This window comes from Phyllostomus discolor, chromosome 14 (assembly GCF_004126475.2).
Source record: "Phyllostomus discolor isolate MPI-MPIP mPhyDis1 chromosome 14, mPhyDis1.pri.v3, whole genome shotgun sequence".
Classification (NCBI taxonomy): Eukaryota; Metazoa; Chordata; class Mammalia; order Chiroptera; family Phyllostomidae; genus Phyllostomus; species Phyllostomus discolor.
In genome coordinates, this window is record NC_040916.2 from 19,265,859 (window position 1) to 19,279,143 (window position 13,285).

General features: G+C 52.8%; 1 protein-coding gene across 2 annotated transcripts in view; it reads left to right on the top strand.

Moving 5' to 3' along the window:
* The window catches only part of SEC16B (SEC16 homolog B, endoplasmic reticulum export factor), a 43,107-nt gene that overhangs the window by 9,396 nt on the left and 20,426 nt on the right, over positions 1-13,285 (top strand). The window contains exons 2-10 of one of the 2 annotated variants that reach the window (XM_036016002.1): positions 2,371-2,706; positions 3,979-4,091; positions 4,843-4,960; positions 5,704-5,812; positions 7,201-7,345; positions 7,961-8,112; positions 8,488-8,549; positions 9,820-9,955; positions 10,394-10,627. In XM_036016002.1, coding sequence (XP_035871895.1) covers positions 2,429-2,706; positions 3,979-4,091; positions 4,843-4,960; positions 5,704-5,812; positions 7,201-7,345; positions 7,961-8,112; positions 8,488-8,549; positions 9,820-9,955; positions 10,394-10,627 — 1,347 coding nt within the window. In that variant the 5' untranslated portion in view covers positions 2,371-2,428. Of the gene's footprint in view, positions 1-2,370; positions 2,707-3,978; positions 4,092-4,842; positions 4,961-5,703; positions 5,813-7,200; positions 7,346-7,960; positions 8,113-8,487; positions 8,550-9,819; positions 9,956-10,393; positions 10,628-13,285 lie in introns of those variants that run through there. The other variant, XM_036016003.1, reaches the window with a different exon arrangement.

Here is a 13,285-nt window from a genome sequence, read left to right on the forward strand (position 1 = left end):
GCAGAGTATTCTTATTTATATACGTGCTGTTTTACCAGCGCTTCGTCCCCCTAGTCACCCTCAGGAGCTCAGTATTGTTGCTCCCAGTACAGAGAAGGAGAGACTCAGGCTCAGAGAGGTTAGGTCGCAGAGCCGGCCAGCAGCAGAGCCACGGGTTAACAGCCCAAAGGCATTGCGTTCCTGGCCGGGCCAGGCTGCCTGCGGGCTTCCTGGGTTTCCTGTCCCTGGTGCCTCTGTTCTTTGTTTGCTGCGGGGGTTTGGATGCTCTCGTGTGTGGGAGAGCTCGCTCAGCCCACGGCCGGGCAAACAGGAGCCCAGGTTCTGAGCAAACCCTCTAAGTCAGGTGCACCCCACACTCGGTGGCCGGGCCGTACTTTGCCCTGGTGAGTCAGCCCCGGGGAGGCTGGGCAGTTGCAAAAGTAACCGACTGGCTGTGGATGGGAGGGCCAGGTGAGCCTTGGTGGATGTGGCACCTGGACTTTGACAGCCTCCGTGAGGAGAGGAGACACCCCCGGGCCAGGCCGCTGGGGCTGCGCGGAAGGCAGGTGGAAGGGCATCCGAGCAGGTGTGTGGGAACTCGGGCTCCTTCGTCTTCTCTCCCTCACCCGTGCTTGCCGTCCTGCCAGACGAGGCAGGGCCAGAGTGCCCCGACGGGGGCCAGGCAGGGCCTTTCATGGGACCGTGCGGGTGTGGTGGCTTGTCACTGTGGACGTGACGCCTTCATCCTGGAAATCCTGGGTGCTTTGGGGTGGGTGTCCTTCTTTACACAGCTCCAACTGACTGGAACTGGTATCTCTTGAAAACGAAATGACCGGATTTCAGCGAAGAGACTGGGTGCTGTGCCTTTGCACTCGGGGTGGGCTGTCCAGGGAAAGTCGGGGGACGGGCCAAAGAGACTCCTTACGTGTGTCCACATGGTGTTGAGTCCCGTGGGCCTTTAGGGAAGACCCTCACACCCTTTCACTGTGGTGGCATTTGGCCTTTGCTGGGATTTGCTGGGAAAAGCCTGGATTTTTTTTTTCTTCAAGAAAGTGGGTGACACGGGGCAGAGGGTGCTGGTTTCCCTGGAGCCAGGACTGGTCTCAAGGAGGAAGGCCCTTCCCGTGCGGGTTGCTCAGTGCTCTCTGCTCTCGGCTCAGAGCAAACGGTGGACCCTGGCTCCACGGCCCTGGGGCAGAGTGACGGCTTGATTTCAACACGCGCCCTTTGCCCTTTGGCGCTGATAAGAATTTTTACTTTCGGCTGGGAGTTTCAGGAGTGGGAGCAAGTGAACTGGATTCCATCAGGATTTCTCACCTGAAAACAGCTCCCAAAGGCGAGAAGCCATAGGGTGAGACTGAGCTCAGGCGCTCCCCGACATGGGGGACTCCTGGGGCGGGAGCGAGGCCGGCGCGTGCCTCCCTGTGGAGGTGCTGGGCGAAGGTCCGCTCTGCCCTGCGGGCCAGGGCGCTGGGAGGGCAGGCTGTTGTCCCCGGGCCGGTTTCCCATCTTGCAGAGTAAGTGGGGAAAATGCTTGGTTCTGGGGAGACTTCCAGGGTTTAGCATCCCCAGCCAGGAGGCTCACTGGACACGGCTCTCTCGTCTTGCTGGCCCCCCTGGAGTGGAGCAGGCCTGGCCGTGGTACCATAGCACGGGGCGAGTGCTAAGAGGTGAATATAAGGGTTCGGGAAAGATGTCTCCTGAGGTCACTTGGAGCTTCTTCTTGTTGAGGAAGTGCCTTCAGCCACTCCCACTCCCCTGTTCTTTATCTCTAACGTGGCTATTTATTGAAACAATCACCACAGACCAGGCCGGGGGTTGGGCACACCCTAAATTATCCTAATTCTGACAGTAGCCCTGCAAGTGAGCCATTAGGATTCCCATTTCATGGATAAGGACACCGAGGCTTAAAAAAAAATGAACTAGCTAGTAAGTGGGAGAGCTAGAATTCGAACTGTGGTCTCTAGCCCTGTCTAAGGCCTGCCCTGTTTCCGAGATAGCGTGGGGCCCCCACAATAACTGTTAAATCAATATTTGCTGGCGGAATAAATGACCATTTCTTTAATTGGAACACTTTGATAGGGTTTGGTAGCTTCATCTACTACTGTTCTCTCTCCTAGCTCTCCCACATCTATTACTGCTCCAACTAAATACACTTTTTCATTTTTAAGGCAACTTTGATATAGTTGTTTAGCCTGTTATTTATTTCATATACTGTTTGAGGTTTTTTCCCCAGATACTTCTATGTCAGTGTCCATCTGGCTTGTTCTAGACAGAGGATTTTGAGGACCATACTTGCTTTTTTACCCCCACAAAACCCAATCAACCATCATGTCTGGATATAAACCTGAAATAATGATAATTTGTTTGGTCTTGTTGTTTTGTCTGCAGGGAGATGAAATAACTACACAATAGACTGTAAACAAGGGAGAAGGTCAGAAGGCCGGGGATGGAGCCTGGGGTGCCCCAGTGGCCGCCGCAGCCCCGGGGGAGGCCCCCAGCCCAGTCACAGGGTCCGGACCGTGGCCTTCGGCGAGACGGGCATCTTCGGCCTGCCCCTCACGCTTGGCACGACGGAGAGAGGTTCCGTCAATGGCAAGATGTCCGCAGGAGCCCCCAGCCGCAGAAGGACCCCAGGGCAGACCGCCAGCAGCCCCACTACGTGCCCAGGCCTTTGTCCGGGGGTGACTATTACGAAGGTGGCCACCCCCATCAGCTGTATTCACGGTACGGTGTCAGCGCTTGGAGCGGACCCAACTCTCCTCTGCTTGTGGCCACATTGCTCTTTTCCTTCTTCCTTCTCCTTTTCCTTCTCCCCCCCCCACCCCCCCTTTCCCTCTCCTCCCTGCTACATTGACTTAGTTCAACACTTTTCTCTCCCAAATGGATTTTGGTGACTGAAAATAGTATTGCCTTCTTCTGCATCCCCTGGTGGAGCTTCCTAAAGGAGCCGTCAGAATGTACGTGGTTGGGTGGTTGGGTGTTGGGGACGGGGGAGAGGGCAGAAGGGATGAAAGAATGGCGAAGTTCAAGAGAGCAGAGGGGACCTGGGGTCCCTGTAAAATCTTCCCCGTTGTCTGTGGACCACTCCGACCCAGGTCAGCACCACACCCCCAGCAACGAGAAGAGCCCTGGTAGCTGGAACAGCACCAAGAGTGTGATGGGCATCCAGGAAACAGAGGTGTTGAATGAATGAGTGAAAATGCAAAAGAAATCAACCTCAGAGGAAGCAGAGATAAGCTTGCAGGCTCCAAGTTCAGAGGGCAGAGGTCTCGGCGAGGTCATTCTGGGTCGGAGGCTGTAGACTTCTCCTGGGTTCTCATTGACGGCTCTGCACTTAACCTCCTAGGGAATGCTGGGAGCTCTTCGTGTTCACGTGAGCTTTTCCAGGTGGGGTGAGATTTACCTGCCTACACATTCAGGGTTGAAATTATGACAACGGTTTTAAAGAATTTTGCCTCTGTGAAGTGCTAAAGAATTACTGATAAAAACACAAAGAACTGGTGGTCCTTTCCCTGGTCTTTCTGTGTGGTGGACTCCTCACAGGAAGGTGCGTCGAGGACAGAGGCAGTAAAAGCCATCGGGTTTAAGATGGTCCCAAGAGTGTTTTTCGTCTCACTTCCATCTGTACCATGCATGGGGACTACAGCGGCATGTTGGATACTTACACAGTGGTCTCGGGAAGGGGTTTGCTAAGATACTATCTGAGTGGTGGGATGTGTGTACTTGGAGAGCAAGGAGGACCATGGAGAAGAAGGAATCTATAGCTGTGGTTTTGCTGTGAAAATCCCAGCCTGGTTCCGAAACCAAGACCTCACTCCTGCTTAAGTCTGGATTTCCTGTTTACCAGATCTAGAATTAGCTGCGACTTTTAAAAGGGATTCTAGACTGAGGACACAATTCTCTCCTCCAAGGTGGTTTCCTGGGTCCAGTCTTCCACTGGCTTTTCTCTTTCCCACACTCATCCTTCAATGGCTGGCCTTCTTTGTGACATTTTAGGCCTGGCACTGAGGATCCGTATCTGAGCTACCACCCTCCAGCTCTAAGGGAAGAATATGCTTATGGAAGTTACTACTACCGTGGGCACCCGCAGCAGCAACCAGAAGAAAGAGGTATGGAATAACTTCCCAGAAGCCTCTGAGGCAGGGCAGAGGCCAAGGGAGCCACGCTCAGAGCTCCCTCCCACCCCCCTCGGATGCACTGCTCTGTGGAGGTAGAAAGAACTCCCTCCCCTGCCCACTTTGTTCTTGGCCAGACGAGGTCACAGCAAAGACACTAGTGCTTGGTGTCTCAAGAAGAGACAGAAAGCAGTCATTTTTCTTTGTACGTGTAGAGGATGGTGCTGAAACTATCACTCTGTTGCTGATATTATGGATACTTTGCACTTTATCCACATTTTTTCCTTCTACGTCTCATCATGGCGCAGATGACCGTGTCTGGCCAAGTGTGGGTAAAGTCATCCTGTGTGCGCCTGGGCTGGGGTGAGCTGACCGGCCTGTGCCCTGAGGGTGCAGACAGGTGCCACTTGGAGTCTGGACCCTACACAAGAGTAAGGTTTCAGGTGTGGGCTAATGGATGCTAGCAGAGAGAAAGTCTGTTTCAACACTGAGAATGCACACACACACACACACACACACACACAATACCCCGAGTTGTACAATAGTAAGGAGCCATACCTCTTGGGGACGTTCATCATTAGCTCACTGACCGATTTTATTCAGTTTGGCAAACACGTGTCCGTGCTACTGTGCTCCAGGGACTCAGCCCCACAGCCTGCAGGTGCCTTTCTGAACGCTCTGGAGCCAGAAGTGACCTGCTTTATTCTGTGTTTTTTTTTGTTTGTTTGTTTTTGTTTTTTCTCTGAGGGTGCAGTGCCGAGGCAAGTGAGTCCTTACATCAGGCCTGAAGATTATCGAGATCCAAAGTACCTCCATGAACATCCCCGTGAAAACCAGAACAGCCCGTCGGGGACCCCGTTCCGGTGAGTGTGTGAGGAGAGGCCTGGTGCATGTGGTCCAGCCCCACCAGACTGCGTTAGGGGAACCCGGTGCACCGGGTGCCGAGCCCTCGTCTCCGGAAGCCCGTCTGCTTCTGCTGTGCGGTGTGGGGGTTTGTCCCGGGGTTGCGGGGGTAGCCCGGCCGGCTGTTAGCAGGAACCCTGGGCAGAGAGACTCTTAACGCTGAGACATGGTTCCCAGACCTGGGCCAGTCTGGGTTCTGCTACTTGAGGTCCGTGCTGAAGCGGGGAGGGACTTCATGCTCGGTGGGCCGAGGAACAGATGTGGCCTTGAGGGAGTTCTCACCATGGGGTCCTGCTGGGGCTGGGAGGCTCCTCCTCTGTCCACTCCTGCGTGCTGAGATGGGCCATCCTTTGGGATAAGGCGAGCAGGGGATGGGGACAGCCTTTGGTTCAGGCGCCTGTCTCGGTGGCCTTAGGCCTGGCATCTTTGCCTGGAACCCACACGCCCAACTGCTCTGATTTATGCTGTTCCAGGCTGCAGGGGCCAGCCCCACTCTGCAGTGTTTGGGGCAGTTTCTGTCGCTGCCCTGGGGAGCCCAGGGGCCCCTGTTGTCCTGGCATTCATGGGCTGCTGTGGTGCACGGAAGGACCGTGCTTTCTCCCTGTGGCACCCAGGCCGACCTGACGCCGTCCGCCCCTTGCCACAGGACAGCCTCTGCCGGCTTGCCCAGAAACGCTCCCCTGTCCCTGTCATTTTGCTGCAGATCTCAGAGCGGGAACGCTTATAAAGACAGCCCTGCTTCTACCTCTGGACAGGAGAGGCCTGGGGACTTCCTTCCGGAGAGTCTGCCCCCTGGGGCCCAGAAGAATAAGGTAGCCTGCAGTGACATGGAGGCGGGGGGCCTGTGACAATGGACATTGTCAGCTGTGGCAGGGCAGGGCCCGTGGGATGGGGGTCCCAGCGCTGCCCTACCTGGCAGAGCCTCCCCGCATTCCTCTTCATTCCCGCCTTCCTGCTTCAGTCTGAAGGGCCTGGGGCCCCGATCTGGTCCTCTTGCATTTTTGTCAAACTGGCCGGGTCAGGAAATGCCACCCGAGTCACTCTGAGTTGGTGGGAGAGAGGAGAAGAGGCTGCCACCAGGACCCCGGTGGACTGGCTACTCGCTTCGCCCAGGCAGTGGGGGAGCTGCTGGAATCTTTGAAAGACAGGCCTGGAAAGCAGAGCTTGAAACCTCTCTTGACTTTTTAGCAAACCCTCTCTGTCTCCTAAAATCTTACTGCGTATACCGCCTGGGCCGTACATCCACTGGAACTCTCTTAACATTTTTTAAATAGACTTTTAGTTTGGAAAAATTTTAGATTTGTGGAAAATAGCAAAGACGCCATAGAGATGAGCTCTTTTTTAAAAGATTTTATTTGTTTATTTTTAGAGAGGGAAGGGAGGGAGAAAGAGAGAGAGAGAAACATCAATGTGCAGTTGCTGGGGGCTGTGGCCTGCAACTCAGGCATGTGCCCTGACTGGGAATCGAACCTGTGATGATTTGGTTCGCAGCCCGCGCTCAATCCACTGAGCTACGCCAGCCAGAGCTGTAGAGATAAGCTCTTAATGTTTGACAGTCTTGTATACATTTTGTTCCCCTGATTGGCTCTGTACGATTTTGGGGAACAGCCCCTTCTGTGTACCGAGCACGCAGCAGGCTAGGGCACCTGGAGTCCTGAGCAGTAGTAACGACAACACAACAGCAGCAGCCGCACACGGGTACAGCACTTGACCGTGTGCAAAGAGCTCTTGTATCCAGGGTTTCATTCGTCCCTCCCCAGGAGGTGCGTTCCATGAGTTTCCTGTACGCCCGTAGCCCAGGGAAAGCACAGTGCCAGGAGCATAGTAGGTGCTCATTAAGTAGTTGGTGCATGCACTGTGCAAGGCAGGTGTGGTGATGTGTATTACAGATGAGGGTGCCCAGCTCAGAGTCACTCGTCCCTAAGTCATAGCAGCTCAGCATTGGCAAAGCTGGGATCTGACTCCCGGCCTCCCGGTCCCTCCTGGGCCCAGGACCTGAGCTCTTTCCACTGGGCCATACACATTCTTCAGCTCACACCTGTCAGCTGAATCATCCGTTCTTTTCCTTGCAACACATCCCCATGCGCTGCATGTATCCGAAAGTTTGAATTTTGTTGCTCTGCGCAAACACCCAGGGGGACCCTCTCTCTGAAACCACTTCTGATCCTTCCTGTGTGTCTCCATCGGCTTCCCCCTGCAGCCGCCGCTGACCAGCGAGTCCAACCTCCTGCAGCAGCAGGAGTCTGGCCTCAGCTCCAGCAGCTACGAGCTCAGCCAGTACATGGCAGACGCCTCCGAGTCCTACCCCCCCGCGGCGTCAGCGGCCTGGAGACCAATTCAGGATGGTGGGTACTGACGTGACTGACTGAGGAGTTGGTTGCGTCTGATGGGAAGAAGGCTGAGTGGCAAGTCCCCTGGAAAGACGCTGTCACCCTGGTTTCCTAGAGTGGGTTGTCACTCACTTCCTTTGCCTACAGAGGTCTGCGGGGCAGAGGGGCTGACTTAGCTCCAACTTCTCTTGTCCTGGACGTTGCATCATAGCAGATTCTTGGGAGGGAGCCCCGCCCCTCGCCACCACCAGGCACTCACTCCCAGGCGCTTTCAAGTAGCAGGCGAAGGACGTGGGCACTGGAGTCAGTCTGGTAAAGCAAAGGCAGGTCACAGAGCACGGTTGCTATGTCCGGATGCAGATGATTTGTTAAACGCCCCGGCCTTTCATCGTCACCGAGAGTCTGGTCTTCGTGCGTCATTAACGTTTGGACCCACCCTCAGATGCTTGCGCTGTGCTCTGACATGGTCTCAGGGGCTTACATCTGACTGGAAGCACAGGCTGCTTCTCAGGATGTGGCCCACCCAGCGCCCAGGTGGAGTTTGGACAGGAACGCGTCTGCGGCATATTTCTAAGTCGAGGAAAGCAGTGACGGTCGCGCTAACAGTGTCCACCCATGTCTGTTGGCCAGAGGACGTCTCGGCAGCTGATTCCAAGGCACCCATGAAGTTCTACGTCCCCCACGTGCCTGTGAGTTTCGGGCCAGGAGGTCACCTGGTGTGTGCGTGCCCCAGCTCTCCCAGCGAAGGGCAGACGGCCCTGGTCGAACTGCACAGCATGGAGGTAAACGGGGGTCCGAGTCCCCGGCGTGCCAGCACGCTTCTGCCTGCTTCCTCTCTCCCTGCTTCCTCTCCTTTGAGCCTGGGCATCTCCAGGAATGGGGGCCCTTGTGGGGAACTGGGCTGTGCACCCTGTGGGTGGGGCTGTGCGTGCAGAAGGGGGCGGGGCCCTTCTCTGAGAAGTGACACTAGACTCACGTTTTTCCTGAGATGCTGTCGGCGCAGTTTCAGCAACTGGAGAACTCTCTCATGCTCTGCTTCCTCTACCAGACGCTGAGCCACACCTTGGGACCCTGGCCCGGGGCTCTGGCCCTGGGCTGGACTGAAAGGGGCATTGGGTGGACGGGGTCTGGAAGAGCAAATCTAATTTTTGTTCCAGGTTATTCTTAATGATTCCGAGGAACAAGAAGAGATGAGAACTTTCTCAGGACCCCTGATCCGGTAAACCACCCTATGAGCAGCGGAGGAAGGGCTTTTTGAAACCCGCAGCCTTCCTGCTCAGAGCAGGATTTGGGGGGATTTGCTCTCGGCTTCTCTGAAAGAAAGCGTCGACCCCCAGTGCACCAGAATTCTCTGTGCTGCCAGGCAGAGCCCAGTGTGGTCTGAGCCTTTCTCCACCAGCGATTCAGTATTTGAAGGGCCAGAAGGAAAATTATCGTGAAAGTTTGAAAACATGAAATCGGTTCCATTTTGCAGCAGCGACATGGTAGGAGGTTTAATGTTCTGTGCACTTAACAGACGTGGGAGGAGGGGAGAACAGTCTGGAAGTTGTAGACAGGTCCAGCGGAGGTGGGGGAAAAGGTTTGCCGCTTTCTGGAGAAATATCACCGTCAGTGCAAGTTCTCAGACAGTGTGCAAGTCTGCCCTCTGCAGGATTGAACTAGAACTGCTTTTAAAAGCCCTTTGCTGTGGGGACTCCAGGCTGATGTTGGAGTACCTGGGTCCCAGCCCCAGGCACATACTAAGGTGGCAGCTCAGTTAGCTCTCTCTAGCCTTAGCTTTCCCTTTAAGAAATGATGTGACGCCAGCTATGCCTACCCACAGTGGCTGTGAGACTCTTTAAGCATCAACACTGTTACATAAATGTATTCCTGTCCTGAATCTCCCCCTCCAGGGAAGTGCCCCTCTAGTATTCTGACAGTGTCTCCAAGTGACGCTGAGTTGTCTGTTTCTCGCACGCAGGCAGCACTGAGTGGCGTGTTTGGACGCTGGGGTACTGGTTCCAACGGGGCACCGATTTTATTGAATGGTCTCAAGCACACAGTACTGCCTGTTTATCAAGCACTCAATATCTGCTGCCCAATTTGCTAATTCCTTTTTTTGTCGGGAGATCGATTTTTTAAATGATCCCTGTCTTACGGGGGAAAGCTGGGACTCCGAGGAGAGACAAGCTTGTGTATGAGCTGAGATGTGTTGAGCTAGAGTTAAACCCTGGATTTGAACCCGGCTCCACAGTCTGGGCTCTTGCCCTCCCCCATGGCGGTCACTTCAGGTCTTGGGGCCTCGGTCTCCTCACCTGTGACATGGGGAGAGCCACCGTGAGAATCTCTGAAGTCCCGCCCTGTTCCCCAGGGAGAGGACCATCCTGCAGCCGCAGGCTCATTCCCGGTCCCAGCCCAGCCAGCGGCCCCCACGCACGGTGGGGGGAGCCCCCGGTCCCCATGGGGCAGAGTCTGCCACTCATCCCTTGCTCCCTGGCATCTCTCCGCAGGGAAGACGTCCACAAGGTGGACATCATGACGTTTTGCCAGCAGAAGGCAGCCCAGAGCCGCAAATCCGAGACCCCGGGGAGCCGAGACTCCGCTCTGCTGTGGCAGCTGCTGGTTCTCCTTTGCCGGCAGAATGGGGTGAGTGGTGCCTCTCTGGGGGTGGTGGTGGGGGGGCAGGAGCAGCTGGATTGGAATGTCAGCCTTCCTGGGATAAGTAAGGTTCGGCTTAGGGTGTAATTATCAAAGGAAATAGCAAAGAAGCCACAAGCACCCCCCCCCCCCCAAGTGCTCCGCTGTCAATGCCAGCTTGCCAACTCCCACCTCCCCGCGGCCCTTGTTGTCCCCTGGCCTGGGGTATCGGGAAGTTGTTGGGTCGCTGCGCCAGGCAGCAACACGCCCGCGAGAGCGTGCGTGTTCCCAGAACCCTCGTGGCACCCGAGCGGGATGCAGCAAGCCAGGGCTGGCTTCCCCATGAAGAAGGCGGGCACTCCCGGGTCTGCTGCTTCAGCCTGGGCTGCGTGGCGAGGGCGAGGAGGAGGATCCTTCTTCCCTCCGGTGACGCTCTTTGCCTTGCAGTCCATGGTGGGGTCTGACATTGCGGAGCTGCTGGTGCAAGACTGCAAAAAGCTGGACAAGTACCAGAGGCAGCCGCCGGTGGCCAATCTCATCAGCCTGACCGAGGAGGACGACAGGCTGGTGCTCGGCGTGGGGACCCCGAACCTGCTCACGGGGGAGATTCCCCCCAGCGTGGAGACGCCTGCGCAGATCGTGGAGAAATTCACCAAACTGCTCTACTACGGAAGGAAGAAGGCGAGTGCGCCCCCTCCAGGCTTGTTTTAAAAAAGCAACCGCTGTCTGTCCCCACCGCTCAGCCCTCCTCCACTTGGACTCGGCAATACAGGGTCCAGCACAAGTAACGCCCCTTTTTTATTACAAAATCTTTTGTTACAAAATCGTAAGCATGTCACTGTGTAACACGACAATATCACGCTCAAGCACGCCACATGACAGTTTAGGTGAAATGTTCAAATGAAAAGTGTAAATCGTTACACCCAGATTATTGTTACCCGACCAACCACACTCACGCCGGCGTTACTTCTGCCCGACCCTGTAGCTAGACCCATTTTACAGCACCGCAGCTCAGGAAGGTACACAGGGGAAAATAAAACCAGGAGGGAGCGCATTTGCGGTTGATATTTAAGGAGTAGAAAGGAATTCCAATGTAGATGGTCATTTCGTGTTTATCACTCTTGAATTCGGATCAATGTGGTTTTCTCAAACTCCGTAGATACTCAAAAATATAATCTTCAAGTCTCTAAGGAGGTATGGCTACTCAGGAATTTCTAGTTAAGGAAAGGCAAGTGATTGTTTTCCTCATTCCACCTGTAAGCAAAACAAAGTTGGAGTGGTGTTTTCCTTAAGAATCTCTCAAACCCTCTGAGTATATTTGGAGTTGAAACATCACGAATACAGTTCATTACGTATTTTTTAATGATGGTGTGGGTGAAACAAAATAATTACAGATTTTCCAAAATGACAGAAGTATCCTGAAATCAGAAGGTGTGTTTTACACACTTACTTATCTTTCTGCACGAGCAGCAGCAAACATTCCGCAAACACCCTAGGACTGCATGGCAACAATGTGGCCGGAGTGTCCTGCTCACTGGCGACGCTCTGTTCTTGGGCGGGGGTGGGGGGGGTGGGGGATCTGGAGTGGGACCAGGAACTATGGTTTATCCATGACAAGTTTGATTTGGGGAAAGAGTGAGAACACAAGTTCAGTTTGTTATAAACTTTTCTATAATTAGAAAAGAAAAACAGCCATAATCCTCCCACTCAAAGATCACACCTGTTAACGTTTTTGATGTATTTCCTTCTAGCATTTTCTATGCCTATATATTCAAAAGCAAATTAAATCATATATACAAGCACTTCTTTTTTTCCTAAAGTTATATGGTGAAATACTCCCATGGCATTAACATGCACTGTTTAAAAATGGTTGGGCACCATCCCATCAATTGAGGGCATCAGATTTTATTTAAAATCCATTCTTGTTGACTGTGTAGACTATCTACATTTTTGTCACCCATTATAAATGATACAGTTTGAACCTCTTGTCACATAAGTCTTTGGTGGGTATTTTAATTATTAGTTTTTAAGGATAGATTCCTAGAAGTGACATCACCAAGTTGAAGGACATACACTTTCTAAAAAGTTCTTAATATATACACTAAATTAGTTTCTAGAACATTTGTTACAAGCTGTATCCTCACCAGCTATATCTGAGGTACACCTACCAACATGAATACCTTAATTCCACAGATGAAGTGATGTCTTACTTAATTTTTTGACACATAAACTAGACAACTTTAGTTTTATATTATTTAAATTTTTATTGAGGTATACTTGACAAATAAAATGGCGAGATTTTAAAATGTAACATGTACAGATTTAATACTTGTCTATCATGCAAAGGGATTCCCCCATTGAGGTAATTAGTACATCCATCACTCACAGATTTACCTATTTTTGTGCCTTCTTTAATTTTGAAGCCAAACTCGCATTTTACGAAAGTCTTTTTTTTTTTAATTTTATTTATTTATTTTTAGAGAGGGAAGGGAAGGAGAGAGAGAAGCATCAATGTGTGGTTGCTGGGGGTTATAGCCTACAACCCAGGCATGTAACCTGGCTGGGAATTGAACCTGCGACACTTTGGTTCGCAGCCTGCGCTCAATCCACTGAGCTACACCAGCCAGGGCTCGAAAGTCTTAAATGAACTTAATCATATGTGAATGTATGATTAAAATCAATGTCAATCAATTTGATTCAAAAGATTAAAAAAAGGATAAAATGGGGAAACGGCACAGAGGCACTTTATGCACATGGGATCACTTTCTCCTCGTTCAACAGACCGTTCACCCCTTTTCACCTTCTGTTTTTTATTTAACAAAACCTCTGGGCACGTGTTTCTGGGACAAGGACAGGCTGTCACTATTCCAGGCTGGCAGTCGCTCGGCCCTGCTTCCCGAGAGTGCTCGGCCGCAGGCTGCGTGTGCACCAGCGGAGTGGCTGTGCTCCAGCGGGAGCTCAGATTATGTATCACTTCCATGTGCCACGGAATATTGTTCTCCTCTTGATTTTTCCAATCATCTAAAAATGCAGAGACTATTCTTAGCTCGTGGGTGGAAGCTGGCCTCCAGGACACGTTCTGCGGAGCCCTGCTCCGTATAATATGTAAATATCTTTCTCGTTATGTCTGAGGACCGCACAGGGCTCTACAGATAAATTATAACCGATGACACCCTGTATACTGACATTTAGGTTACGTCCAGTCTTTTGCTGTCACCAACGATGCTGCGATGCACAGCCATTGCCATGTCACCTTGTGTGAGAGAACACATTTCTGGATGGGGAGGTGTTCTGGAAGGGTGGGTGGTTTGTGATGCTGGTAGCTATTTAAAGTCGCCT